This window comes from Cygnus atratus, unplaced genomic scaffold (genome assembly GCF_013377495.2).
Source record: "Cygnus atratus isolate AKBS03 ecotype Queensland, Australia unplaced genomic scaffold, CAtr_DNAZoo_HiC_assembly HiC_scaffold_121, whole genome shotgun sequence".
NCBI lineage: Eukaryota > Metazoa > Chordata > Aves > Anseriformes > Anatidae > Cygnus > Cygnus atratus.
Window position 1 is genome coordinate 1 of NW_026109714.1, and position 23,873 is coordinate 23,873.

Genomic DNA, 23,873 nt, shown 5'->3' on the forward strand with positions numbered 1-23,873 from the left:
CCCCCACCCTCTGTAACCCCAGGCACACCCACATCTGACCCCCCCCATACCACACCTGAGCCCCTGCACACCTGGGTGCAATCCCCCCAACCCTCAATCCCGCTTGCACACCCACGTGCAAGCCCCCCCCCCAACACCCCCCCCACACACACCACACGCGCGCGTGTGGCCGCCTCTCCCTTTATTCCCCGCTACTCGGCCGAAGCCCTTGTGGCGCCGCTTGGAGGGGGGCACGAGGGCGGGGCAGGTCGGCCGGCAGCCCCCGGCCCTCCAGCTTGGCGCCGATGAGGTGCCCGGCCAGCGCGAACTCCTCGGCGTCCAGCATGCCGTCGCGGTCCACGTCGCTCAGCTGCCAGATGCGGCCCAGCACGGAGCTGGGCAGCTTGCTGCTCACCATCCAGCCCCGCGCCTGCCGCCCGCTCAGCTTCCCCCCCAGCGGCGCCAGCCCGTAGAAGATCTCGTCGTACTTGGCCTTGTCCTTCGTCACCACCCACTCGTCGCCTTCCTCCCCGGCCTCCTCCTCCTCCTCCCCGAGGGCTCCCTCCACGAAGGGGCCCTGCCGGGTGCCCTCGAAGGCCCCCCCCTGCACGCCCACCTCGGGCGCCTCCAGCTCCTCCTGGCGCAGCAGCGGCATCAGCGCCGCGATGTCGCGGGTCAGCAGCTCGTCCAGCGCCTCCAGCATCCGCGGCTTCAGCGACGGGAAGCGGGCGAAGTCGTGCACCAGCAGCTGCTCCTGGGGGGGGGGGAGGCAGGGGGTTAACATCCCGTCCCGAACCTCCCCCCCCCCTCCCCCGGGACCCCCTCTGACCCCCCCCCGGCACCCACCTGCATCCTGGCGCAGTCGGGGAAGTCCCCCGGGGGGATGTGGTGCTCCAGCTGGATGCGGGCGAAGATGACGGGCAGCTTGGCGATGAGCTGCTTCTTCTTGTTGTCCTTGCCGAAGACGGACGGCATCTCCTTCTTCAGGTGGCTGATGATGTGCGCGTGCACCTGCGGGAGGGAGGGGGCGCCGATCGCACCGGGGGCGTGGAGGCGCGGGGGGGGCTGTTGTGGGGCAGGGGGCGGCGCGGCCACGGCATGGCCACGGCACGGTGAGGACAGCCCAGGAGCAGTGGGAACACGGGCACGGAGACACCCCACAGCCCTGCCGGGACCCTCAGTGGGACAGCTGAGACCCCCAGTCCCAGTCCCAATCCCAATGCCAGTCCCAATCCCAGTCCCAGTCCCAATACCCACCCCAGTCCCAATCCTGATCTCAGTCCCAGTCCTAGTCCTGATCCCAGTCCCGATTCCAATCCCAATCCCAGTCCCATTTCCAGTCCCAGTCCCAACCCCAATCCCAATCCCAGTCCCGATCCTGATCCCAGTCCCAATCCCCATCCCAGTCCCAATCCCAGTCCCGATCCAAACCCCAATCCCAGTCCCAATCCCAATCCCAACCCCAATCCCAGTCCCGATCCCGATCCCATTCCCACCCCACCCCATCCCGTCCCTGCGTGCTCAGTGCCGCTGGCCGCGGCCCCGGCCGGATGCGGTGCACAAAGAGCCGCGGCCGCAGGTGGCCGGAAGAGATAAGGCCGGGCCGGGGGGGGGGGGGGGATGGGGAAAATCGCCAGCCCCCCCCCACCCCCTCACCCCCCCACCCCCCCAACATCCGCCTACAACCCCGTGCCCCCCCCCCCCCAACCCCTAAAGCAGCCCCAAAATCCTGGGGGGCACCGCAGTGAGGAGGGGCTGGCGGGGGCTGGCTGGGGAGTGGGGGTGGCCGCGTTGATTATCCCAGGCCATGTTAATTATCCCGGGCCGCGTTGATTATCCCGCAATTAGCGCGGCGGAAGGGCTCAGCCTCGCGGGAAGCCCGTAACGAGGAAGCCAGGCACAGGATGCGGCCGGGATGGAGGCGGGAGGGTGGCCAGGAACCCCCACCCCCCCCCCCCCCCCGAACCCCCTCGCGGCGCTCACCCTAACGAGGCGCGCTCGCTTGACGAGGTCGTTGAGCTTCCTCAGGGCCGAGTTTCGGGGCAGGTTCTGGATGTCCCGGAACAAGTCCTGCTCCTCCAGCTCGAAGAGCTGCCGGTTGTCGGCGATGAGCAGCGGCTCGGACCAGAAGGAGCCGATGAAGACGCGCAGCACCTCGGGGGTGTTGAACACCTTCCCCAGGGACCACATGAGCGCCCCGTAGACGCGCATCAGCTGCTGCGTCTCCACCATGTCGGCCTTGTTCAGGACCACCCGGATCTTGTCCTCGTTGCCCTTGAGGGCTCGGATGGCCTCGGAGAACTCGTCCGAGATCTCCAGCTTGTGGGCGTCGAAGAGGAGGATGATGAGGTCCACGCGCTCGGCGAACCACTGCAGCACGGCCGGGAAGTCATAGCCTAGGGGGATTGGGGGGAGACGGCGAGTTGGGGGTCCCCCCCCCGGTGCCCGTGGGGTCGGGGGCACCGGGAAATGGGGCGCTGACGGGCGGGGTGCAAACGGCCCGGCTGCTGCCCCCCAGAGGGGTCTGCGGGGAGGGGAGCCCGGCCCAGCTGCGGCCCCAATCCCTAACCCCAACCCTAACCCTGAACACTAACCCTGGCCCCGATCCTAAACCCCAAACTGAAACTCAGCCCCAACGCCAAACCCTAACCCTAAGCACAACCCCAACCCTAAACCCTAAATTTAACCCTGGCCCTAAATTTAACCCTGACCCTAAACTCAACCCCAACGCCAATCCCTAGCCCTAAACACAACCCCAACCCTAAACCCTAAATTTAACCCTGACCCTGAACTTAGTCCTGACCCTAAACTCAACCCCAATGCGAATCCCTAACCCTAAACTCAACCCCGACGCCAAACCCTGACCCTAAACTCAACCCTGACCCTAAACCCTAAATTAGTCCTGACCCTAAACTCAGCACTAACCCCACCCACAACATCCTACCTTGGGGGGGGGTCCTGCAGTGGGGGGGGTTCCTGCAATGGGGGGGGTCCAGCTAACGGGGTTCCGCATGGACACCCCCTTCCTTGCACCCCCATGAGACCCCCCCAGACCCCCCCCCAGCAGGATCCCTCCTCGCCCCCATGCAGCGTCCCCATGGGGCGCAGGGGACACCGGGGTGCGCCCGTGCCCCCCCGTACCCCCCATGCCCTCCGCCAGCGCCCGGCCCCCGCTGCCCCCCCCAGAACCCCCCCAAGCTGCCAAATCCTGCAAAAATCACCAAAAAAGGAAACGCGGCGGGTCCTGGGAACGGGCTCGCGTCCCCACACCGACCCCGATCCTGACCCTGACCCCGATCCCGTCCCCCCTGCTTTGTGCCCCCCCCCTTTGTGCCCCCCCCGCCCCCCCCCGTGCATTCCGCAGGGGGGAGCGCCCGGGAAGGGCCGGCAGCGAGGAAGCGGCTGCAGGAATTTGGCCTCGGCCCCATCCAGCCCAACCCGCACCCCCCCCCCCCAGGACCCCCCCTCGGCCCCCATGGGACGAATTTCAGCCTCCCGGTCCAGGGGGGGTCCCCTCCGGCCAAGCCCCCCCCCCCCCGTCCCCGTCAGCCCTTCCAGCGGGGCCGCTGCCAGGGCTCTTGGCAGGGGCCGAGGATTTCGGGGTGGGGAAGGAAGGTGGGGGGGGGGCGAGAGGGGGGCGGGGGGGGCACAGCCTCCGCCGTGGGGCAGCAGCGATGGAAAGTTGGTGTCAGCACAAGGCCCCCCCCCACCCCCCCCAAAAAAAAACCCACCCCCCCACCACTTTCCAGGTCCGGAAGGGGGGGTGCGGATGCCCCCAACCCCATGGGACCCCCCCAGTGCTGTTTTTTTTTTTCTGTGGGGGGGGGAGCCCCCCCCCGGTCCCTGCACCACCCCTGGGCGCTGCCGCCCTTGGCAGTTCTTGCCAGGCACCACCCTTGGCACCCGCTGCCTTTCGCAACCCCCCCGGCCCCCCCACAGAGCTTCGCCTCCTCCCCCCCCCCGCCCAACACCCCTTTTTTTGTGTGCCCCCCCCGGCACCCCAATTAGCTGCGCCCCCCCCCCATTATCACCCTGCTTCACACCCCCCAGCACCCCAATTTATCCCCCCCCCAGCGCCCTGCTACGCTTTGGTGCCCCCCCGCTCGACACCCCCATCCATTCACCCCCCCCCAGCACCCCAATTAACTCACCCCCCCCTTGGAGCACTAATTACCCCCCCCATTAATGCCCTGCTACTTAACCCCCCTTAGCACCCTAATTAACTCCCCCCCATTAGCACCCTGCTACGCTCCCCCCGTGCACCCCAATTACCTTCACCCTCCCTAACACCCTAATTAACTTCCTCCCCATTAGCGCCCCAATTAATTAACTTCCCCCCTCTTTGCCCCCCCGCGTGCTGACCCCCCGTGCCCCCCCTTTTCTGCCTCCCCAGGCCCTGACTTCACTTCACACACCCCGCCCTGTCCTGTCCTGCCCTCCCCATACTTTTCTCGCCCCCCCCCCATATTTTTCCTGCCCCCCCACCGTATTTTTCCTGCCCCCCCCCTGTATTTTCTTGCCCCCCCCCATTTTTTTGCCCCCCCCCCGTACCGCGGCAGACGCGCTGCTTGGCCCCCGAGAGGATGCCGGGGGTGTCGATGAGGCTGATGCTCTCCAGCACCTGGTTGGGCAGGTGGGCGCACATGAACCTGGGGGGGGGGGGGGGACATGGTAATTTTTTTTGGGGGGGGGGGGAGGGCACCTTAATTCTCCCCCCCCCCCCCCCCGCTGCTGCCCACGGGTCTGACGCCGTCTTTCCGAGGCGGCCCCCGGGGGGGCTGGCGCTGGGACAGGAGCTGGGGCTGCATTCCTGAGGCCTCACTCATCCCCCCCCCGGCCCCCCCCCGTGTGAGAAGCGGGGGGAGCCCCCAGCAAAAGGGGGGGGCACCATGGGAACCCCCCCAGGAGCGGAACCCCGGCCCCCCAGCTGAGCACTGGGCGGCTTCGTGGCCTCGATTCAGAAGAGCAGCCCCAAAACCCTGGGGGGATTTTGCGTCCCCCCCTCCAAAAAAATATATTAAAACATGGGGAAAATAACGAAAAGTTTGGGCAGGAGCCCCCCCCTAGGAAAAAGGGGCAAAGAGGAATTGGGGAGCGAGGGAACGGGTTCGGGGGGGCTTGGGGGGGCCGTGCGGAGCAGCTCCGGCGCGCGAGCGAGGTTGCAGTTGCGGGGCGACGTCGGTGGGGATCCCGGGGGGGGGTTTAGGGGAGCGCCCGGGGGGAGGCTTTTTCGGGGAGGTGGGGGTCCCGCGTCACGCCCCCCCCCCGCCCCCGCGCTCACCGGTTGAGGAAGGTGTTCCCGAAGGGGTTGAGCTTGCGGAAGGGCTTGTTGGGGTCGACGATGAGCGCGTTGCCCGGCGTGATGCCCTCGGTGTCGCCGTGCATGATGGCCACGAAGGAGTCGGTGGTGGGCTCGGGGCCCACGCGGCTGCCGGGGACGTCGTGCTCCAGCAGGTAGCGGATGAAGGTGGTCTTCCCGGTGGAGTACTGCCCGGCCACCAGCACCATGGGCTTCGTCTCGAAGTCGGCGTCCTCCAGCGCGGGCGAGTGGAAGTCGTGGAAGCGGTAGAACTCCTCCACCGGCAGCAGCTTGGCGCGGTAGAGGCGGCGGAGCCCCTCGGTGACCGTGCGCACCACCTCGGGGCTCCGCTTCTCCTGGCGCCGCAGCCAGCTGAACATCGGGGCGGGGGGCACGGGGCGGGCGGGGGGGCGCGCGCCCCGCTCAGCACCGCCGCCGGGGGATGAGCGCCGCGGGGACCCCCGCCCGGGAAGGGGAGCGGGCGGAGGGGGGCGGCTTTTGGGGCTTTATTGCGAGGATTTCGGGGGGGTTCGTCCCCTCCTGGGGAGCGGCCGGAGGGGATGGAGAGGCCCCCTCCCCAGAAAATCGAAGGCGGGGGGAAAAGGCGGCCCCCTCCCCAAAAATCAAAAGCGGGGGGAAGGAGCGGCCCCCTCCCCAAAAATCAAAGCCGGGGGGGCTGCCCGGTCCCCTCCCCGAAGCCCTCCTGGGGGTCCCGCCGAGCGTCTGGGCCGCGGCCGGGAGGCGTCGGGGAGAAAAGTGCCGGGGGGGGGGTGGGGGGGGCCGGGCGAAGGCATCGCCATAAATTAGCGGGGCGAAGGAGGGGGCCGAGCTTGAGGCCGAGCCATAAAAACGGGGAAAAAAAAAATAAAAAAATAATGAAAAAAATAAACACGGCGACGAGGCGGGGCCGGGAGGAGGGCGGCGTTCCTTTCCGGACCGCGCCGGACGCCGAGGGCCCCCCCCGGACCCCCGGCGCTTCCCCTGCTGGAAACAGGGAGCTGGGGGGGGTCACCCCAAAATGAGGGGGGGCTGGAGTTAGAGGGGGTCACCCCGAGGCAAAGAGGGTAGTTAGAGGGATTCACCCCAAAACAAGGAGGAGGGACTGGATTTAAGGGGGATTCACCCCAAAAGGAGGAGAGACGGATTTAGGGGGGCTTCGCCCCAAAATGAGGAGGACTGGAGTTAAGGGGATTCACCCCAGAACAAGGAGGGTCTGGAGTTAGGGGGATTCACCCCAAAGATGGTCCAGATTTAGAAGGATTCACCCCAAAACAAAGATCTGGAGTTAGGGGGGGATTCACCCAAACCAAGGAGAGTCCAGATTTAGAGGGATTCACCCCAAAACGGGGAGGATCCGGAGTTAGGGGGATTCACCCCAAAGCGAAGAGGGTCCAGATTTAGAGGGACTCACCCCAAAACGGGGAGGATCCGGAGTTAGGGGGATTCACCCCAAAGCGAAGAGGGTCCAGATTTAGAGGGACTCACCCCAAAACGGGGAGGGTCTGGAGTTAGGGGGATTCACCCCAAAAGGAGGAGGGACTGGAGTTAGAGGGCCACCCCAAAACGAGGAGGGTCCAGATTTAGAGGGATTCACCCCAAAACGAGGAGGGCCCCAACTTAGCGGAATTGGCCCCAAAACGCGGAGGGAAGAAGCAGAGCGCGAGGCGGGCGCAGTTTTTAAAAAGAAGAGCGCTTTAATTTACACAGAAGTACTAAATGTACATAATTCTTTAAAAAACTCGGTATGCACAATAAATACAGTACAAAATTATTTTATAGTACTATATTTCGTTTCCAACGGTGACCGCGGTCACTGGTACCAGCGGGCGGGACGGGGACGGGCTCGGGGGGCGCCGGGGGCTTCTCCCCCCGCCGCTGCCCTGCGCCGGCGGAGCCGGGGTTTGGGGCGTTTTGGGGGATTTTACCTGGTTTTGGGGAATAACGGCGCGGGGGGGACGGCGGCGAGGCCCCGCGAGACACCGGGGCTGGAAGCGGCCGCCCCCGGCCCCGCCGAGAGGATTTTTCCTGGGAAATGTGGAAATTTGGGAGGTTGAGGGGACGGGAGCCCTGCTGCGGCGGGGAGGGAGCCGGCGCAGAACGGCCTTTTTGGTGAGAAAAAAGGGGGATTTGGGGTTCTTCGCCGGCTCCGGCTCGCGGGGGAAGGAAAAAGAACGAGCTACCGATCCCAATCCGTGCTTCCTTCTCGGTTTCAAAAAAAAAAAAGAGACACTAACAAACAATTTAATATACATTTTTATATATATATACGTATATATAAAAAAGAAAACGCCAAATATTTTCGCCTGGGAAGCGTCGTCCCTTATTGCTACCCAGCCGCGCGGCGGCTTCGCCCCGCTCGCGGCGCCCGAGGACCAGAAATCGAGAGAATTCAAAGAAAAATTCCCTTGGGCTGCTCGAGGAGGAGCAGCCCTGCCCTCTCCGTGCGGGGGGGATTACAAAAAATAAAATAAAAAGGGGGAAAAAAAGCGCAAAAAAAAAAGGTCAGAGCGAGGCGCGGGCACGCGGAGCGACCCCGCGAGCGGGTGGAAACGCGCGCCGGAAGAAAAGCCTCAACCGTTTTGGGGAGATTCCTCCCTTTTTGGCGATTCCCCAGCGCGGGGAATTCTCCTCGCCCCCCCTGCGGGTTTCGGGGGCGCACGGACGCTTTAAGGCCTCTTTTGGGGACGAAACGAGAAGAAAAGGGAGCGGGGGGCCAGAGCTGCGCCAGCTCCCGACCGGGCTGTTGGACGGCGGCGGGGCGAAACCGGGCCGAATAAATGAAACCGTGGGTTTTTGCCTCAAAAAGCCGCCCGCCGCCAGAGGTTTGACGCTTTTGGGACGAGCTTCGGGCACCGAGGGGATGGGACGGAGCCGCCCGCGGTGAGCGACGGCGCTGGCAGCCCGGCCGGTTCCCAGGCCCGCGGCGCAGATTTATGGGTTCTTCTCGGAAAATAGAGGAAAGAAGAAAAAAAATAAAAAATAAAAAAACAAAATAAGGGGGAAAAGCGCAGGCGGGCGGCGCTCCAGGGAGCGGCTGGCGCGGCTCCAGCGGACGTGCAGGGCCGGCCCCGTCCCGCCGCGAGGAGCCCGAGCGGGGCCGGGGCACGCGAGGCTGCCGATTTTTTTCCATTTTCCTTTTTTTTTTTTTTTTTTCCCTTTTCCCGGTGAAATCCCCCCAAACAAGGCCTAACCGCCCTTCTCTCCGCGGTTTCTGGTTCTCCCTCGCCGCCGGGCGCCGCACAGAGGCTCCTTTCACGGCACGGGGCTGGGATCCAGAAATCCCTCATGGGCGACGCCGCCGGGGCTCGGCCGCGTCTCCTCCCCGCGCCGTGGGCGACCGAGCCCCGGGGGCTCCTGCTTCCTGCCCCCCAAATTAATTCATCCGACCCCAAAAACTCGGGCTCCTGGCGCAGTGAGGGCGACGCGGGGGGACGGAAAGCAGGGCGGGAGCGAGTAAGGCATGGAGGGAGCGGGCAGGACGCGGCGCTGGGAGGGCGCGCGCGGTTTCACAACGGTTCCCTTGCAACTTGTGGCACTTGCAGCGGCGTCTGGTGAAGGTTCGACCTCAGGCACAGTGATCGGGCTCTCGCAAGAGGGGCAGAAACTGGAGCAGGAGGGGGAAAAAAACGACGAAAAGCCACGAGAAGAGGGTTTGGAAACCCGCGCCGACGGGTGAAGCCGGCCGAGGCCGGGGGCGGACGGAGCCGCGCCCGGCACGGCGCTGACGGGGAGCCCGGGCACGAGGAGGAGCGGGGCGAGGAGCACAGGGGGTGAGGGGGGAGAGGCGCCCACCGAGCACTTGGTGAGAGTCGGGGGGAATTCCCCCCCTTCGCCGCGGGAGGAAGAAACGCGGGAAGCCACCGAGGAGAAAGCCACCGCGGAGGCGCCGCGGCCGCTCCGAATTCGCCTCTGCCCCGTGGCGACGCCGCGGCTCCGCGCCCCGCCGGCCGCCCCGTCCCACCCGCAGGCGGCGGCGGCTCCGCGGGGACGGCGTCGGCCTCGCGCCGGTTTGCTGTAAACTTTCCTTTCGTGAGTAGTGTTTGCGTCTCCTTTCTCGCCTTCTCGTTTCGCCCCGGCTGGCCGGTGAGGGTCCAAAAGCCCGCGGGATGTGGAAATAACTTAGAGGAGGAACGCCCAATTTCGCCTCGGGGGCAGCGACTGCAGAGTCCTCTTTGGCCTCCCGCTGGTTTGACTCAGAGCCTGCTCCACGGGGAAGGCGGCCGGGGTGGGAGGTGGGGGGGGGGGAAGAGAAAATAGACCGATCGATGCGGTAGTCAGATTAGCCATTTGTTACAGAATCTAAATTACACAGCCAACAACACCTACGGGCCCCGCCAGTCCGCCCCCCGCGCTCGGCCGCTCCACACTTGCCGTGACGTCGCCGAGGCGAGCGGCGTAGCTCCGGCCCCGGCGCGTGCGCTCCGACAGCCGGGCCCCGTCCTATAAACACCGGGAAGCGCCGGCGGGGCGCCCTCCGCTCCCCGCTCCCCTTGGCCGGGACGAGGGGGGGGCTCCGGGGGACAGCCCCGGTGCTGCCCCGCGGCGCGCGGCCGGCACGAGCTCCTCCGTGGGTCCTCGCTCGCCGCCCTGCTCCCGCTCCGCTCGCTGTTATCTGTTCAACGTCCTCGCTCCAAGGCCGCCGTTGTGACTGGGGGCAAGGTACGTGTCCGTGCGGTGGACGGGCGAGGAGAAGGGGGAGGAGGAGGAGTTGTAGGAGGAGGAGGGCGTCCGGGTGCTCTGGCCCCCAGTCTGAGGTTGCTGCAGGTTGAGGATGCTGTCGATGGCGCTCTGTAGGTGCTCGTTGAGGGAGTCGTCCTGGGGGCTGTCGCTGGAGAAGCTGGCGTTGTCCACGTCGAAGGACTCCGACTTCCTGCGCTTGGCCGGGGGCAGCGGCACCTCCCAGGCGAGTTCCGAGCCCGCGCCGTGGTCGGGGGGCTCCGTTTTGATCATCCCGCGGTAGAACTCATCCTCCACCTCGGCGAGCTCCTTCATAAGGCCACTGGTCGAGTCGTCGCTCTTCTGCGGGGCAGCGCCGTCCTGCAGCACGAGGGAGCGGGCGTCGCTCCTGCTGAAGAAGAGGAGCTTGGAGCTCTCCTCCGGCCGGCTCTTCTCCGCCGCCGCTGCAGGGGCCTTGTGCGAGGTGATGACGCTCCGCGAGCCGTCCTCCTGCTTCACCACCAGGGCGCCGGGGACCTTGTCGGCTTTGGGGGCGCCGCCCTTGGGGCAGGCGTCGGCGGCGGGCTTCTCGGCCACGAAGGCGTCCACGTTCTCGCGGTAGGTCTTGCGGAGGGGGAGCCGGCAGTAGGTGACGGCGGGTTTCTTCTCGGCGGGGGCCGGGGCGACGTGCTCCACCGTGCCGTTCATCTGCGAGGCGGCGGCGGCGGGGGGCGCGTGCTGCTCGGCCGTTTTGATCACCCTGCAGACGGGCGGGGCGGCGGCGGCGGCTGGTGCACGGGGTCGAGCGCGGTGTTGTGCACCACCTTGCTGAGGCCGGCCTCCTGCTTGATCTTCAGCTTGAGGCCGATGCGGCTGCGCGCTTCGTACGTCTTGATCGGGGGCTTGCTCCTCGAGGGCAGGGCGTCCTCGTCGCCGTCCAGCGCCGGGGAGGCTTTGGCCCAGGTGACCGACGGCGAGCCGCCGCTGTGCTTGATGACCAGCTTGGTGGGGTTGATCTGCGTGGCCGTCTGCGCCGCCGGCGCCTTGGGGTTCTCGGAGGCGGGCGCGGCGCCGGAGGCGGAGGCCAGGGCCGCCGAGGAGGAGAGGCTCTGCGAGCGGGACGACGACGAGACGTACTCGTCTGGAAGGGAAGCACCGCGGCAGGCGTTAGCGCGAGCACCGCGACCCGCCGGGGAAACACCGCGGCGTCGGGGCCGCCGGAGGAGCCCGAGGGCGGAGGCTCAGACCCCCGCCGAGCCCCCGGGGGACGGCAGGACGGGCCGGCACGGCGGCCAGCTACGGCACCGCATCCACCCACAGCACCCCATCCACCCACGGCACCGCTCCTGCCCTTCACGGCCGGCTGCGGAAGCGCCGTGTCTGGCCTCTGAAGAGGCAGGAAAGCATAAAAAAGGCAGAGGATTATCAGCGGCAGATAAACAGGAGGAGGAGCGCGGTCCCAACCTGGTTTCTCCTTGGCCAGTTGTTTATCCAGCGCGAGCATGGTCTTCTCTTCCTGGATAAACATGCGGTCGATCATCACCATCTCCGCCGAAGGGCTGACTCTCTGCGGAGGGGAACGTGGGGAGGGGGGAAAAAGGGAAGGGGGGGGACACGTCAGAGGATGGGGCTGGACACGAGGCCGCGAGGACACGGCCCCGATTCCTGCGGGACAGGAGCTGAGGTGAGGGCGAGCTGCCTCGATGCGCTGCCCTGCGCCGCTCCCATCCCCTGTCGGGAGCGTTGCTGTCCCCTGACACCCGCAGGAAGGCTCGGGGGCAGCGGCAGGCTCCGCAGGACAGCCTCCCCTCAGCGAGGAACCGTCCCGATATCGCCCGCCAGCCGTGGTCCTTCCCCAAGCGCCCCCGCCTCCACTCCAAAGGGGACGGAGGCTCAGCGCCATCCCTGCCGCTGGATTCATGGGAACGAAATCGGGCACGGCACGGCCGGCGCCGAGCACAGGGGCAGGGGCAGCAGGGCTCCAAGCCCAAGCCGGTCCGAACCCAGCAGCAGCCAAACTCCTGCTGTCTTCGCAGGGCAGCACGGAGCCTGCAGGGCGCCCCGCAGTCACGCTGCGCTGTCCTGCACCAGGAGAGCAGCCCGGCACGGGGAAATCGGAGCAGGAGAGCAGCCCGGCACGGGGAAACCGGAGCAGCCCGGTGTGGACAGATCACCGGGTCCGTTTGCAGAGCTCCAGCCTTACCCGAGACTCCTCCAGCAGCAGCAGGCGGTATTTGTTCAGCATCGCTTGCGTGCGCTTCAGCAGCTGGGCAGACACCACCTCGAACTCCTCGTCCACTGCGGGCGGAAGGAGAGGGGGGATGTTGTGGGGGGCCTTGGGCGGCAGCGCGAGCTCTCGCTCCGAGCCGGTACCAACGGACCGAGGGCTCCTAGCAGCACGGGCTCTTCCAGAAAACACCCCGGGGAGCCCCTGGACACGGGATCCCCCGTCCCCCGATGACCCCGGGGACCCTCAGGTGCCCGCAGCACCCCCAGAAGTCCTGCTCCAGCGGTCTCTCAGAGCACGCTGCGATCAAACTCCTTCAGCGGAGCTTGGAAGAGGTTCAGGTCAAAGCCCTGGCGACGTCAGACACGCTGCCCTGGGAATGCGTGCTTTTCCGGAGCGACGGCATCGCTGCCTTTTCCTTTTTTTGGTTCTAAAAACAACCCGCGCGCCTTTTTTTTTTTTTTTTTCCCTTTTTTAAAGCCGTCCTGGCCACGCCGTGACACCCCCGGCGAGCCGGGGCATTTCGGCAGCCCCCGCAGAACTCACCCTTCCTGTAGTCTTGAGCGGAGGGCAGCATCCCCTGGTAGACGTGGTAGGGCAGGAGCCGCTGCAGCGCGTCCTCGAAGGAGCGGAACGAGGTCTTGTAGTCGGGGTGCAGCACCGCCCCCTGATGCTTGTGCAGCTGCTCCAGGAAGCTGGAAAGGAAGGGAGCGGAGCCCAGCTGCCGTGGAGCTCCTGCCGCGGCCACCGCGGCGAGAAACCACGGAGGACTCCTGCAGGAAGCCCCTTTTTCGGGTTGCAAATTCACAGATTCGCCCCAACGCAGCCCGACGCGAGGCGTTTTGGCCCCCCGTCTCCCCCCGTGCACTCACCAAGCCTCTTTGCTGGGCTGTAGTGTGGGAGGTTTCTTCAGGCTCCCGAGCTTGCTGTCATACTTGGGGGGGGGAAAGAAAGAACAGCGGTGAGAGGAGCACGCGGCCGCCGCGCCGGGTTTACTCCCTGCAGACGTAGGGACTGCGGGAGGAGTCCTCCGGCCGGGGGAACTCCTCCCCCTTTGGGGGATTTAAGGACCCGGAGCGAGGCCGGGAAGGCTGGCGGCTGCTCTAGGGGGGCAGGGACGAGGGGAGGTGGTTTAGAGCTGGGGGACAGAGCAAGAGGTCGGGGGGCTCGGGCAGGGGAACGGAGTGAGGAGGAGATCGGGGGTCTCAGGCACGGGGAGCAGAGCAAGAGATCGGGGGGCTCGGGCAGGGGAACGGAGCGAGGAGGAGATCGGGGGTCTCAGGCACGGGGAGCAGAGCAAGAGATCGGGGGGCTCGGGCACAGAGACCCCCCCAGGTGGCCTAAGGGATCCTCTCCGGGGTCCCCACGCGAACAGGACGAAGAAACAACCCGCGAACACGGCTCCCCTCTGAGGAACAGCCCGGCAGGCACCGGTCCCCCCCGGGGAGCGTCCCCCGAGCCCTCACCAGCGGCGGGGTCTGCACGGGGACCGAGGGCACGAGCTGCGGCAGTCCCTTCCCCACCACCTGGATCTGCAGGGGGCCTTTGCCGAGGTTCAGGCCCGAGACGGAGCTGATCACTCCGGGCTTCGCCTGCAGAAGACAGGGAAATAAGAGAACAACTTAGTTTGGGGTCCCGAACCCCCCGCATCGCAGCCCCTCGACCTCCGCCGCGCGGCGAGAAGCCGGTGGCTGGCGGAGGAGCTTCCCCCTCTCCCCTCTGGTGTAAACGCCCCGGTCTAAAGCCCCTTTCTGCACAAAAATAGGGTTGTTTCAATTTGTGCTTCCAGCAACCCGCTCCGACGGCCGTGCCGTCCCCCAGCACCATCGCTAAGGCACCAATTCTCCCCGGAGGGGAGGACGAAGCCCAAAGGCTTTGCTGGTCGGGCACCATCCGTGAGGACCAGACGCAAAGAAAAAGGGGGAAAAAGCCCCTTGGGAAGTTAATTCTTCCCCTCCTGACAAAACGCAAAGGCCGAGCGGAGCGCCAACACGTTTGTTTGCTCCAAAACTGGAAAACTTCCACGCGAAATGGAAAAGGGTGGAAAAACCTGAAACTTTTCTCACCTGAACGGGCTGCTGGATGGCGAGGGACGCTCCCGGCTTCCCCTGGGCCGCGGCCCCTTTCCCGGCAGGGATCGGCGTGGGAACGCTGGGGAAGGATTTGCTCTCGGCGGGCGCTGGGGCGGCGATACCTGGCGGCACGGGACAGGCGGGGGGTCACCTGCACGCCCCCACAAGGGCCCCGCCAGCACGCCTCGTCCCCGAGGGCCGAGCTTCACCCACGGCGCTGGGGCGCTGGGAAACTTCTCCCAAAGCCACCCAAAGCCCCCAGGGGTCGCGGGGATGGCCCCAACCCGAACAACGCCGGGCTGGGGGAGGGCCAAATGAAAGGATCTCGCCCTGCTCGCCCAGCGCCGGCTTCGCGGCGTGGCTGCGAGCACGGCGCCAGCACCGATCCTGCCTCTCCTCGGGGCCCGCGGCGGTGTAAGCGCGAGGGGAGGAACGGCGGGGAGGGCGTCACCAACCTGCGGCGGGCGGCGGGCCGGCGGCGGGCGCGTGGCTGTGCGCGGGGGCTGGCGTGGTCGTCACCGTCACCCCCTGGCTGCTGACCAGCACGGAGGAGGGCTGGCTGCTGAACTGGCCCAGCGCCGGGGCGGCCTGGCTGGAGGGGGGCTGCTTCGCCTGCAGGATGATCCCCTGCGGCACCTGCGGGGCGAGAGGCGGGGGTGAGGGGTGGGCAGGTGCTCCCCAACCGGCCACGGGGCGGGGGCGCGGGGCCTGCTCGCGCCACGCTGCTCCCGCTCCGCACCGCGGAGCTCGGGGAGGGCCGGGATGGGTCCAAGCGCCTCCGCCACGCGCCCTCCTCCTGGGGGGAAGCGTCCCCGATAAAACCGCGCTCGCTGCCCTCTCGGCTCCCTCCTTGCCCCCTGTTCTCGTCGCCACGCTGGTTTCCCAAACCTTTTTCCACGCCCTTCGTTAGGAAGGGAGGCCCTGCCCTCGTCGGCCGCCGCTAACGAGGGCCCCGCGGCCCCAGCCCGGCCTCTCCCCCGGCACAGACGCCTTCCCTCCTCCCGGTCCCGTCCCGAGGCACCGCGCACACCCTCAGCGCCACCGCCGCCGTCGCGTGCCCGCGGCACCACCGCGCCCGAGGGAGCGCTGCACCGACCGAGCGCCCCGAGCCCCGCGGGAGCCGCCGGCCCCGAGCGCCGCAGCCGCCGGCGGGGAGAGCCAAAAGCTCGGCCGCGAGCGCCCGCCCGGGGTCTTTTGGTCGGGGTCTCGCCCGCGGCGCCCTACACCGAGCGGAAGAGCCCCGAGGCCTCGGCGGTCCTTAATTACCTGCTGGAACCTGTCCAGTATTTGCTTCTGCTGAGGAGCGGGGTTTGGGACTGCCGCGAGGGTTGGGAATTGGCTCGGCACCAGCTGAAAGCTCCTCTGCGGCTCTGCGGTTAGGTGGAGGGCCGGGGTCGGGGTCGGGGGCTTGCCGGGCCCCTGGGGGGGGAACTGGAGCTGGAAGTGGGGCGAGTGGGAGTGGGGGGCGTCGGGCGGCGCGGCCGGGGGCTGCCCCTCGCAGGGCGGCTGGAAGGGGGCCGGCGGCTGGGAGGGCGGGCGCAGCGGGGGCAGCGGCGGCGCGGGGCCGAGCGGGTTCTGGATCACGTAGAGCCCCGGCAGCGGCGCCTGCGGGGTGCAGGAGCGGGCGAGCGGCTCGGAGGGGGGCCGCGGCTGCGAGGGGGGCCGCGAGTGGGGCCGCGAGGGGGGCCGGGAGAGGGGCTGGGGCTGCGAGGGCGGCCGGGCGGCGTGCGGGGACGGCATTTGCGGGAGGTGGGCGGGCTGGAGCTGCGGGCTGTCCCCCAGGGGAGGATGAGGTAGCGAATGGGACGGGGAGGCTCCAGGGAGCTTCTGCTGCCCTGCAGGTAACTGAAACAGAGAAGGAAAGAGCAAGAAGTTAGTCGCAGCTCGGGAGCTCCGGCGGAGGGGCCGGCCGCTCTGAAAGCGCCTCGGCCCCGCGGGGTCGCCCCGCGGCCCCTTCCCTCCTCCGGCGCCGTCCCTACGCTGAGCCGGGGGGTGCTGAGCGGGGGGAGCGGGGGGGAGCGTCCCCCCAGCCCCTAATTCCTTCCCAGGGGACCGCTCGGCCGCGTCCTGCCCTTGGTGGCATCAACGCCGCGCTCGCGGCGGGCTTTGGGGCAGCCAACACCAGCCCTGCTAATTAACAGGGATGTTAACGGGACGTCCCGTTAATTAACGGGGATGGCCCTGGACCACTCAGCTCAGCCCTCCGGCGACCAGCCCCGTTGCAGCGCGGGTGCCCCTGCGGAGCCGTAGGGGATGAGGAGGACGAGGAGGAGGAGGAGGAGGATGAGGAGGAGGAGGAAGGAAGGGAGCTGGAGGCAGGCTCTGAAGGGCAGGAGGAGCAGCACGAGCGGCCGGCGGGGTTAGTGGGGACCCGGAGGCGAGCAAGCAGGAAGAGCGGACCTGGGAGAGGGGACGGAAGGACGGACGGACGAGGGGACGCCCCCGGCCCCCGAGCCGCGCGCCCGCCGGTTTCGGCTCCCGTTCTCCAGGGGCCGAGCGCCGCCGCCGGGCCCTTCCTCCGTGCCGCCGCGGGTCCAGCGGGGAAAGCTGGGGCGGGGGAAACGAGACGGGAGCGAAGCCGAACGCCCGGAGCCTTCTACTTGAGCGCGCGCCGCGTGCCGCAGCCTCCCGCCGCGCGCCACTGCTGCCCCCGAGGCCGGCGGCGCCGATCCGGCACGCTGCCCGCCCCGTCCACGCGAGGAGCTGGGGAGGAAGGGGCAGCGGCGCGGGGAGGAGGCCAGAGCGGGCGGCGGGAGGCACCGCTGCCGCTAGCACCGAGGCTGGGACGCCGCTGGTAGTGCTCAGGGCGCCGGCGGCTACGCCGTGGACGGGCAGAGGCACCGGTGGGTGCGGTGGTGCCGGGGAGCGACTCGGGGCGCCCTCGGGCCACGTCTGGCTGTGATCTTAACGTGTAGCCGCGATCGTCACCGACGCACCATCATTTGTCACCGACACGCCGCGATTCGTCACCACAAACTGGTATTTGTCACCGAAAAAACGTGATTTGTCACCAACAAACCACAACTTGTCACCCAACCACGATTGTCACCGACAGCCCGCGATCCCTCACCGACAGCCCGCGCGCGATTCCTCGCCAACAAACCACGATTTAACCACGATTCGTCACTGATAAACTGCCATTTGTCACCGACAACCTGCGATTTTCCACCAACAAAGCGTTTGTCACCAACACTCCACGACTTGTCACCAATAAACTGTGCATTATCACTAATAAACCACAACTCGTCACCAACAAACCATTTGTCACCAATAAACTGTTACTATTCACCAAAAAGCCACGATTTGTAACCAACAAACCGCCATTTGTCACTCACAAGCCACGATTTGTCACCAACAAACCGTGATTTTTCACCAATAAACTTATTTTTCACCAATAAACCCTTATTTTTCACCAACAAACCGCCATTTGGCACCAAAAACGGTGATTTTTCACCAATAAACCGTTATTTTTCACCAACAAACCACCATTTGGCACCAACAAGCCATGATTTGTCACCCAAAATGGTGATTTTTCACCAACAAACCGCCGTTTGGCGCCAACCAACCACGATCAGCACCGACAAGCGGGCGCCCCAGGCTTGACGATGCCGGGACACCGGGCGGTGCCGGCCGGGCCCCAACCCAAGACTCGAGCGACGATAACCCACGGCGACTCAGACCTGGCGCCCACACGGGCACGAAACCCTTCCCCGAGCCCCGTGGGAGCGGGCCCTCAGCGCCCGCCCCGCCGTCGGAGCCAAGCCCTGGTCCCGAGCTTGGCGGCGCGAGGGCCCGGGATGCATTCAGCCCACGGGGGAAAGCTACTCGCCTGCTGCAGGAACATCTGCATGGAGTCCTGGCTGATGACGGCGCCGGCGGCCGCCTGGCCCAGGATGATCTTCTCGGGGCTGGAGGAGGCCAGGCCGGGGCTGGGCTGGGCCGGGGCGGGCGGCGGGGGGGCGGCGGGGGCTGCACGCTCAGCTGCAGCGGCGGCGGCGCGGCGGGCGGCTGCGGGGCGGCCTGGACGGTGAGGATGGAGGACTGCTCGGCGCCGGGGAGGAGGCCGGCGGCGGAGGCGGGCTGCGGCTGCACGAGGCCGGGGCTTTGGCTGCTGGCGGCGGCGGCGGAGGGCTGGATGCTGACGGCGGGGCCGAGGTTCTCGGCGGCGTTCAGCATGGCCACCTGGCTGGGCAGCGTCACCCCCTGGATCACCGTCTGGCCCGGCTGGCCGATGGCGCCGCCGGGCAGCGAGGCGGCCACCGCCGGCTGGCTCTGCGTGGTCAGGCCGCCGGCCAGGGAGACGGGCATCTGGAAGAGCGCCGGCTGCCCCACCTGGCCGGGCTGGAGCTGGATGGGCGCCGAGAGGATGTGAGCGGTGCCGTGGGCGTTCTGCGAGGTCAGCACCTGGCCCAGGTTGAGCTGCCCGGCGATGTTCTGGTTGGTGAGGATCTGCGCCGGCAGCGCCTGGTTGGCGATCAGCTGCCCGCCGGGCCCCGGGCTGGTGATGATGTGGGCCTGGCCGCTGGGGTGCGAGGCGGTCAGGATCTGGCCCCCCATGTTGGCCGGCAGGGCCGAGAGCTGCTGCGGGAGCTGCACGGCGGAGGCGCCCGCCAGCTGCCCGGGGAGCAGGAACTGGTTCTGGCCCTGCAGCACCGCCTGCGGCACGTGCTGCGCCGGGATGACGATGCTGCTGCCCTGGTTGAGGAGGTGCACGCTCATGGGCTTGCTGAGCGCCGGCTGCTGCGGCGGGGGCTGCTTGAAGACGTTGGCCGGCAGCCCCTGGGGGAAGCCCGAGAGCACGACGTTCTGGCCGGCCTTGCCGGCCATGAAGGTGAGGTTCTGCTGCGCCTTCTGCTGCTGCAGCGCCGCCTCGTTCTGGATGGTCAGGGTGGCGTTGTTGGGGGCGAAGGGCTTGGGGGTGATCTGGTAGAGCTTCTGCTGCAGGACGCCCGCGGGCTTGGGCTGGATGGGGGTGGGCGTGCGGTGGATGATGACGTTCTGGGCCTGCACCAGGGGGCTGCTCAGGTTGGAGGTGACGGTGAGGGGCTGCGAGGCCGGGGCGCCGGCCACGCCGCCGAACATGGAGCTGCCGTTGAGCGTGGTGGTGGCCACGGCCGGCAGGTTCTTCTGGATGACGAGCCCGGCGCTCTGCGGCGAGACGCCGGTGGAGGCCAGCGTCACCTGCTGCTGCTCGGGCGCCGGCTGCGCGATGTAGCTGCCCACGGGCATGGCGGCCACCGGCGAGGGCTGCACCTGCTTGGCGATGATCTGCTGCGCCGGCTGGTTGATGGCCATCACCTGCTGCCCCACCACCTGGATGGGCGCGATGCCCAGCGTCCCGCCGGGGCTGCCGTTGGGCAGGCCCTGCAGGTTGGAGATGGGCTGGATGGTGACGTTGCCCAGGCCCACCTGCTGCAGGAAGGGCTGCACGCTGATGGCCTTGTTCACCACGTCCGCTCCCACCGGCTGCTGCACCAGCGCCTGGTGCGTCAGGACGGCGGGCTGCTGCAGCCCGATCAGGTCGGCGCCGCCGGAGAAGATCTGCGGCGTGCCGTCGGAGGCGGCCTGCACCACGGGCTGCAGCGTGGGCAGCTGGAAGGAGCCCAGGTCCAGCTCGGCCTCGGCCTCCAGCGTCTGCTCCGTGATGTTGGCCTCCTGCAGGCTCTGCTGCAGGATGTCGCAGGGCTGCTCCGAGTTGGGCAGGGCGGCGGCGCCGCCGGCCGGCGAGCCCAGGATGTCATCCTCCAGGAAGTCGAGGTCCACGCTCGTGGCGGGCTGGCTCTGCTCGGCGTTCAGGTGGTTGCCGGAGGGCTCCTGGACGTGCAGCTGGGACACGGGGAGGGGGACGGGGGGAGAAAGAAGAAGGCGTTGAATTGGGGCGCGCGGGAGAGGGGCGCGATGCTCCCTGACCTGCCCTGCGGCCCCGCCGGCGCTCGCGGCGCCCACAGCCCTCGCGGCGGGGCGGTGGCACCGCTCTGCAGCCTGCGCCGTTCCTCCCGAGGGGCACAAAGCATCGCCCCGGAGCGGTCCCACCGCAGGCGCACCGACGGCAGAGACGCCCGCGGCACCGCGAGGAGCGGGCCCGGACCCCTGAGACCCCCCGCGTAAGAGCGGCGGGGCCAGGGCGCGTTCCTCGCCTTCCCTAATTCCTCAGGAATAAAACCGAGGCTGCTGCCAGGGCCGGAGGGGGAACTTCACTCCTGAAGGAAGGGTGAAAGCTCAGCGGGCGCCCCGCGCTTCCCCCGTGCGAGCGGGGAGCGCCGGGACCTCGCGCCTGCCCCACACGAGGGAGGGAGGAGCGCCTTTGGAAGACCAGAATCCAAAATCCAGCGGAGAGTTAAAAACTAGGAAACAACCTAAACCCAAGCCGAGCTAAACTCAACTCTCCGGTACGCTCACCGGGGATAAATCAGCAGCAGTTTTGCCCAAAGTCCTTAGAGAAAAAATTAAAGCGTAACCGTGAACAGGAACGGAGGGAAAAAAAAAGGTTTTGTTAAATGGAAAGTGCAGTAGAGGGAGAAAAAAAAAAAAAAAAAAAAGACCTTCGCGCAGAAAAACCCGGTTCTTGGGCAAAAAAAAAAGTTTTTTAGAATTTCTGCCTCTCGTTTCCCTCTGCTGCGCCCGTGGCTGCGAGGAAGTGGAGCGCTCCCTGCTCCACCGGGGGGGAGCGCGAAGCCGAGGGCAAAGAGACGTTTCTGCTCAGAAACTCCAGAATTTTCCCCCCAAATCCCCCTGCTGCCCTCGAGGGCTGGGAGTGCCGCTGCTCCTATCCCTGCTCTCACTTCCTCTGTGGTTTTCCAGCCCCGGAGCCTCTCGCGAGCATCGGCTTGGCTCCCCCCGACCTGGGGGGACCCTTTTGAGGGCTGCTTCTCTCCAGGTGCAGGGGGCGATCCCGCATCCTGGAACTGACTAAAAACGAGCCTCAAAAACCAAAAAAAAAAGGGAAAAAATAAAAAGGGAGGTTTCTAAGCTACCGTTCCCCACCGTATAAATTAACCAAATACAATACCGCCAGCACCTTCAAAAAAAGGCACTGGCTGCATTCCTGTGTTGTCCAGGAGATCATCACTGTCAATCTGTAATTAAAAAAGATTGCTTTACTTTCTTTAAATAGAGTATTAAAAAACTATGAAAAAAAAACAAAAAAAAAAGCCCAGTTCAGCGCTGACTGGGAACGGCCGGTGCGGCGTGGCAGGCGAGCTTCCCTCCCAGCCTGTCTCCCGCTGGCGGGAGAACACCAGTTTTCGCCTGAAATGGCCCCAAAATCCAGCGGCTGCCGCGCGAGCGGCGCACTGACCCCTTCTGCCGAGGTCCCCGAAGCGCCACAACCAGGGCTTGGGGCCCCCGACGACAAAGCCTGCAGGCCTGGTCCAAAGCCATGTGTCCTCGCTCTCGCAGAAAAAGGGAAAAAAAAGGGAAAAATAATAAGAAAAAAAGAGTCCTGGAAGTGAAAGAGGAGTCTCAGCTCGGGTTTTCTTTGACTGGCCGCTCATTAGCGCAAACGTTTTTAGGCAAAGAAAGCTTCCGGCGAGTGAAGCCAGGCCCCCGCTCACCTTCTCAGATCCATGTAGGAAGTCGTTCAGGGCCTGAGGGTCGCTGCAAAACAAGAGAGAAAGCGTTTAGGGGGCGAAAGTTTTAGGGGGCGAAAGCTTTTAGGGGACGGACCCACAATCCAGCAGGACCGCGAGGCGTGCTTCTATCAGCGCCTCAACGCCGCTCGGGGTAACGAGGGGCCGGGCAAAGCGCGAAGCAGGCAGCCCCCGGGAGTTTTTTGGGGGGACAGGACAAAATAAACCACCAAACTCCCGACTTCCAGCACTTTGGGAACCCTCCCGAGCGTGCCTGGGGTTATTTTTGGCTCGGTTCTACCCCGATCAAACCGAGGCCGGCGGAGGAAGGAAGCGAAGCCGCCGCAGGCTCGCGGCGGCCCCGCAGGAAGTGCCGGCGCTTCCAGGGCGCGTGCGGAGGCCGAGGCGTCGGGGTGGGAGCCACTTACCAAATCACATCAAGCAAGCACCGGCCGTCTTCATCATCCATGTCAACTGCAAAGAGCGGAGAGACGCGTTACTGCCGGCGAAGCGGCGGCGGCGCGCGGAGCTGCTCCTCGATCCCTCGCGCCCCGAGCGCGGCGCTCGGCGGTGCAGCGCTGCTCCTCCCCGCGCGGACCTACCTATGGGCGCGCACCGCCACTCATCCTGCCCGGGACTGCCACAAAATCCCCGTGCAGTACCAGCTCTGCTCAGGTGCTGGAGGTCCTCTGGGCTTCAGCCTCCCTGAACACAAACGCCAGCGTTATTTTTTCGGGCTGTGCACGCGGGGCAGGTCGCCGGCTCCCGACGCCATCCCGGCCGCCTCCTGGCTGCGGCACAGCCGAGCGCGACCCGAAGCCGGCGCTAATCCGGCGCGAGCCCCGTCCAAAGGGCCAAAAAAAGCCCTTTTTACAACTAAAACTGGCGAACGGAGGAGAGGAAGGTCGGCGGGTTCTTCCTACTCGACGCCAAGCGAGCGCGGGAAGTCGCACGCGCCCCTCCGCGGCGCCAGGGAGGTTTGGTGCGTGTTTCTGGGGCGTTTCTTTGCATGTTTTTGGGGCGTTTGGCTTCAGAAGGGGGAGCCAAGGGATTTCTTCCGATAACCTCAGCCCCGGCACCCGGCCACCCTCCACGCAAATACCTTCTGACGAGCGGGGCTGGGAAATGCTCGGTTTGGGTTTGTTTTTCTTTTTCCGTCGTGTTTTTTGGTGTTCCCCTCCCCCTTCCCTCCGCTCGGATCTGCCTCCGCAGCTGGGGCTGGGCAGGGCTTAAAGGCGCAGGGAGCGGGGCTCCCGAACGAGGTCTGCTAATAAACTCCGAGCTAACGAAGAGACGCGAGCCAGCTCCCTCAGCACAAAAGAGACGAGGAACGAGCGGGGAACGCGCTCCCGCGGCGAGGGACAAACGCCCCGTGGTTGGCCGCGGGTTGGGATTCCCAACGCTCCCGGTGCTCCGGGGCTCCGCGCGCCCACCTCCCTTCGTGGCGACCGAATTCCCCCCAGGGCCGCGTGCCGACACGCCGCCCGATCGATTCCTGCCCGCGTCGCCTCTCGCCTGCCACCTCCAGGGGGAAACGAGGGCGCGGGGCCGCGGGGCGAGGAGCGCGGCGCAGTCCTTCACCCGACGCGGCGGCACCGCACGCGCAAACCCCGCTGCGAACGCTTGCGGCGATGCGCCAGGACCCAGCACCGGGGCAGGAGTCTCGCCGTGACCGTGTCCATGATTTGGGAGCGCACCGCGACCGTGTCCGTGACTTCGGAGGACGTCACGACCGTGTCCATGATTTGGGGGCACACCACGACCGGGTCCGTGACCTGGGGGCTCGCCACGATCGCCTCCACGGTTGGGGAAAGCCAACCTGGCTGGGGAGAGCCAGCAGGAGGGAGGAATTCCCAAATTTTTGTGGCTTGTGAATCGGGGATTCGGCCCCACGCGGGCTCGTTTCTGAGCGGCTGATTCACCAACAACCAAACCCGTGCAAAAACCAGCGAGAGCCTTATCGGGCATCCATGAGCGTGAGGCACTGACGTGACGCCGGCGCGCTGCGGGGCAAGAGAAACACCGCGGCCGGCCCGCGTTTGGAGCGGGGAGCCGTGCCCGGAGCACCGGGG

General features: G+C 66.5%; 2 protein-coding genes across 2 annotated transcripts; both read right to left on the bottom strand.

The window, feature by feature from the left end:
- Positions 1-164: 164 nt before the first annotated feature.
- EHD2 (EH domain containing 2) lies at positions 165-6,098 on the bottom strand. Its single transcript, XM_050716640.1, has 5 exons — positions 5,261-6,098; positions 4,531-4,628; positions 1,963-2,375; positions 826-990; positions 165-733 (listed from the first exon to the last, which is right to left on the bottom strand). Exons 1-5 carry the CDS (start codon positions 5,656-5,658, stop codon positions 182-184), a joined length of 1,626 nt encoding a protein of 541 aa, XP_050572597.1. The 5' UTR covers positions 5,659-6,098; the 3' UTR covers positions 165-181.
- A 3,454-nt stretch (positions 6,099-9,552) lies between these two features.
- BICRA (BRD4 interacting chromatin remodeling complex associated protein) lies at positions 9,553-22,270 on the bottom strand. The gene is given in 14 exon segments (XM_050716641.1): positions 9,553-10,708; positions 10,711-11,075; positions 11,399-11,501; positions 12,138-12,232; positions 12,708-12,856; positions 13,034-13,095; positions 13,628-13,753; positions 14,228-14,355; positions 14,689-14,869; positions 18,063-18,190; positions 18,193-20,059; positions 21,238-21,309; positions 21,787-21,829; positions 22,230-22,270. Coding segments are annotated over 14 exon segments (4,182 nt in total). The 3' UTR covers positions 9,553-9,886.
- Between the last annotated feature and the right edge of the window lie 1,603 nt (positions 22,271-23,873).

Excerpts from the sequence above, each read along its gene's own strand:
- EHD2 (XM_050716640.1), bottom strand. The coding sequence starts at position 5,658 with ATGTTCAGCTGGCTGCGGCGCCAGGAGAAGCGGAGCCCCGAGGTGGTG. Across the intron at positions 4,629-5,260 it reads GGGAACACCTTCCTCAACCG|GTTCATGTGCGCCCACCTGC; the intron begins GTGAGCGCGGGG and ends CCCCCCCCCCAG. Across the intron at positions 734-825 it reads CCGACTGCGCCAGGATGCAG|GAGCAGCTGCTGGTGCACGA; the intron begins GTGGGTGCCGGG and ends CCCCCCCCCCAG.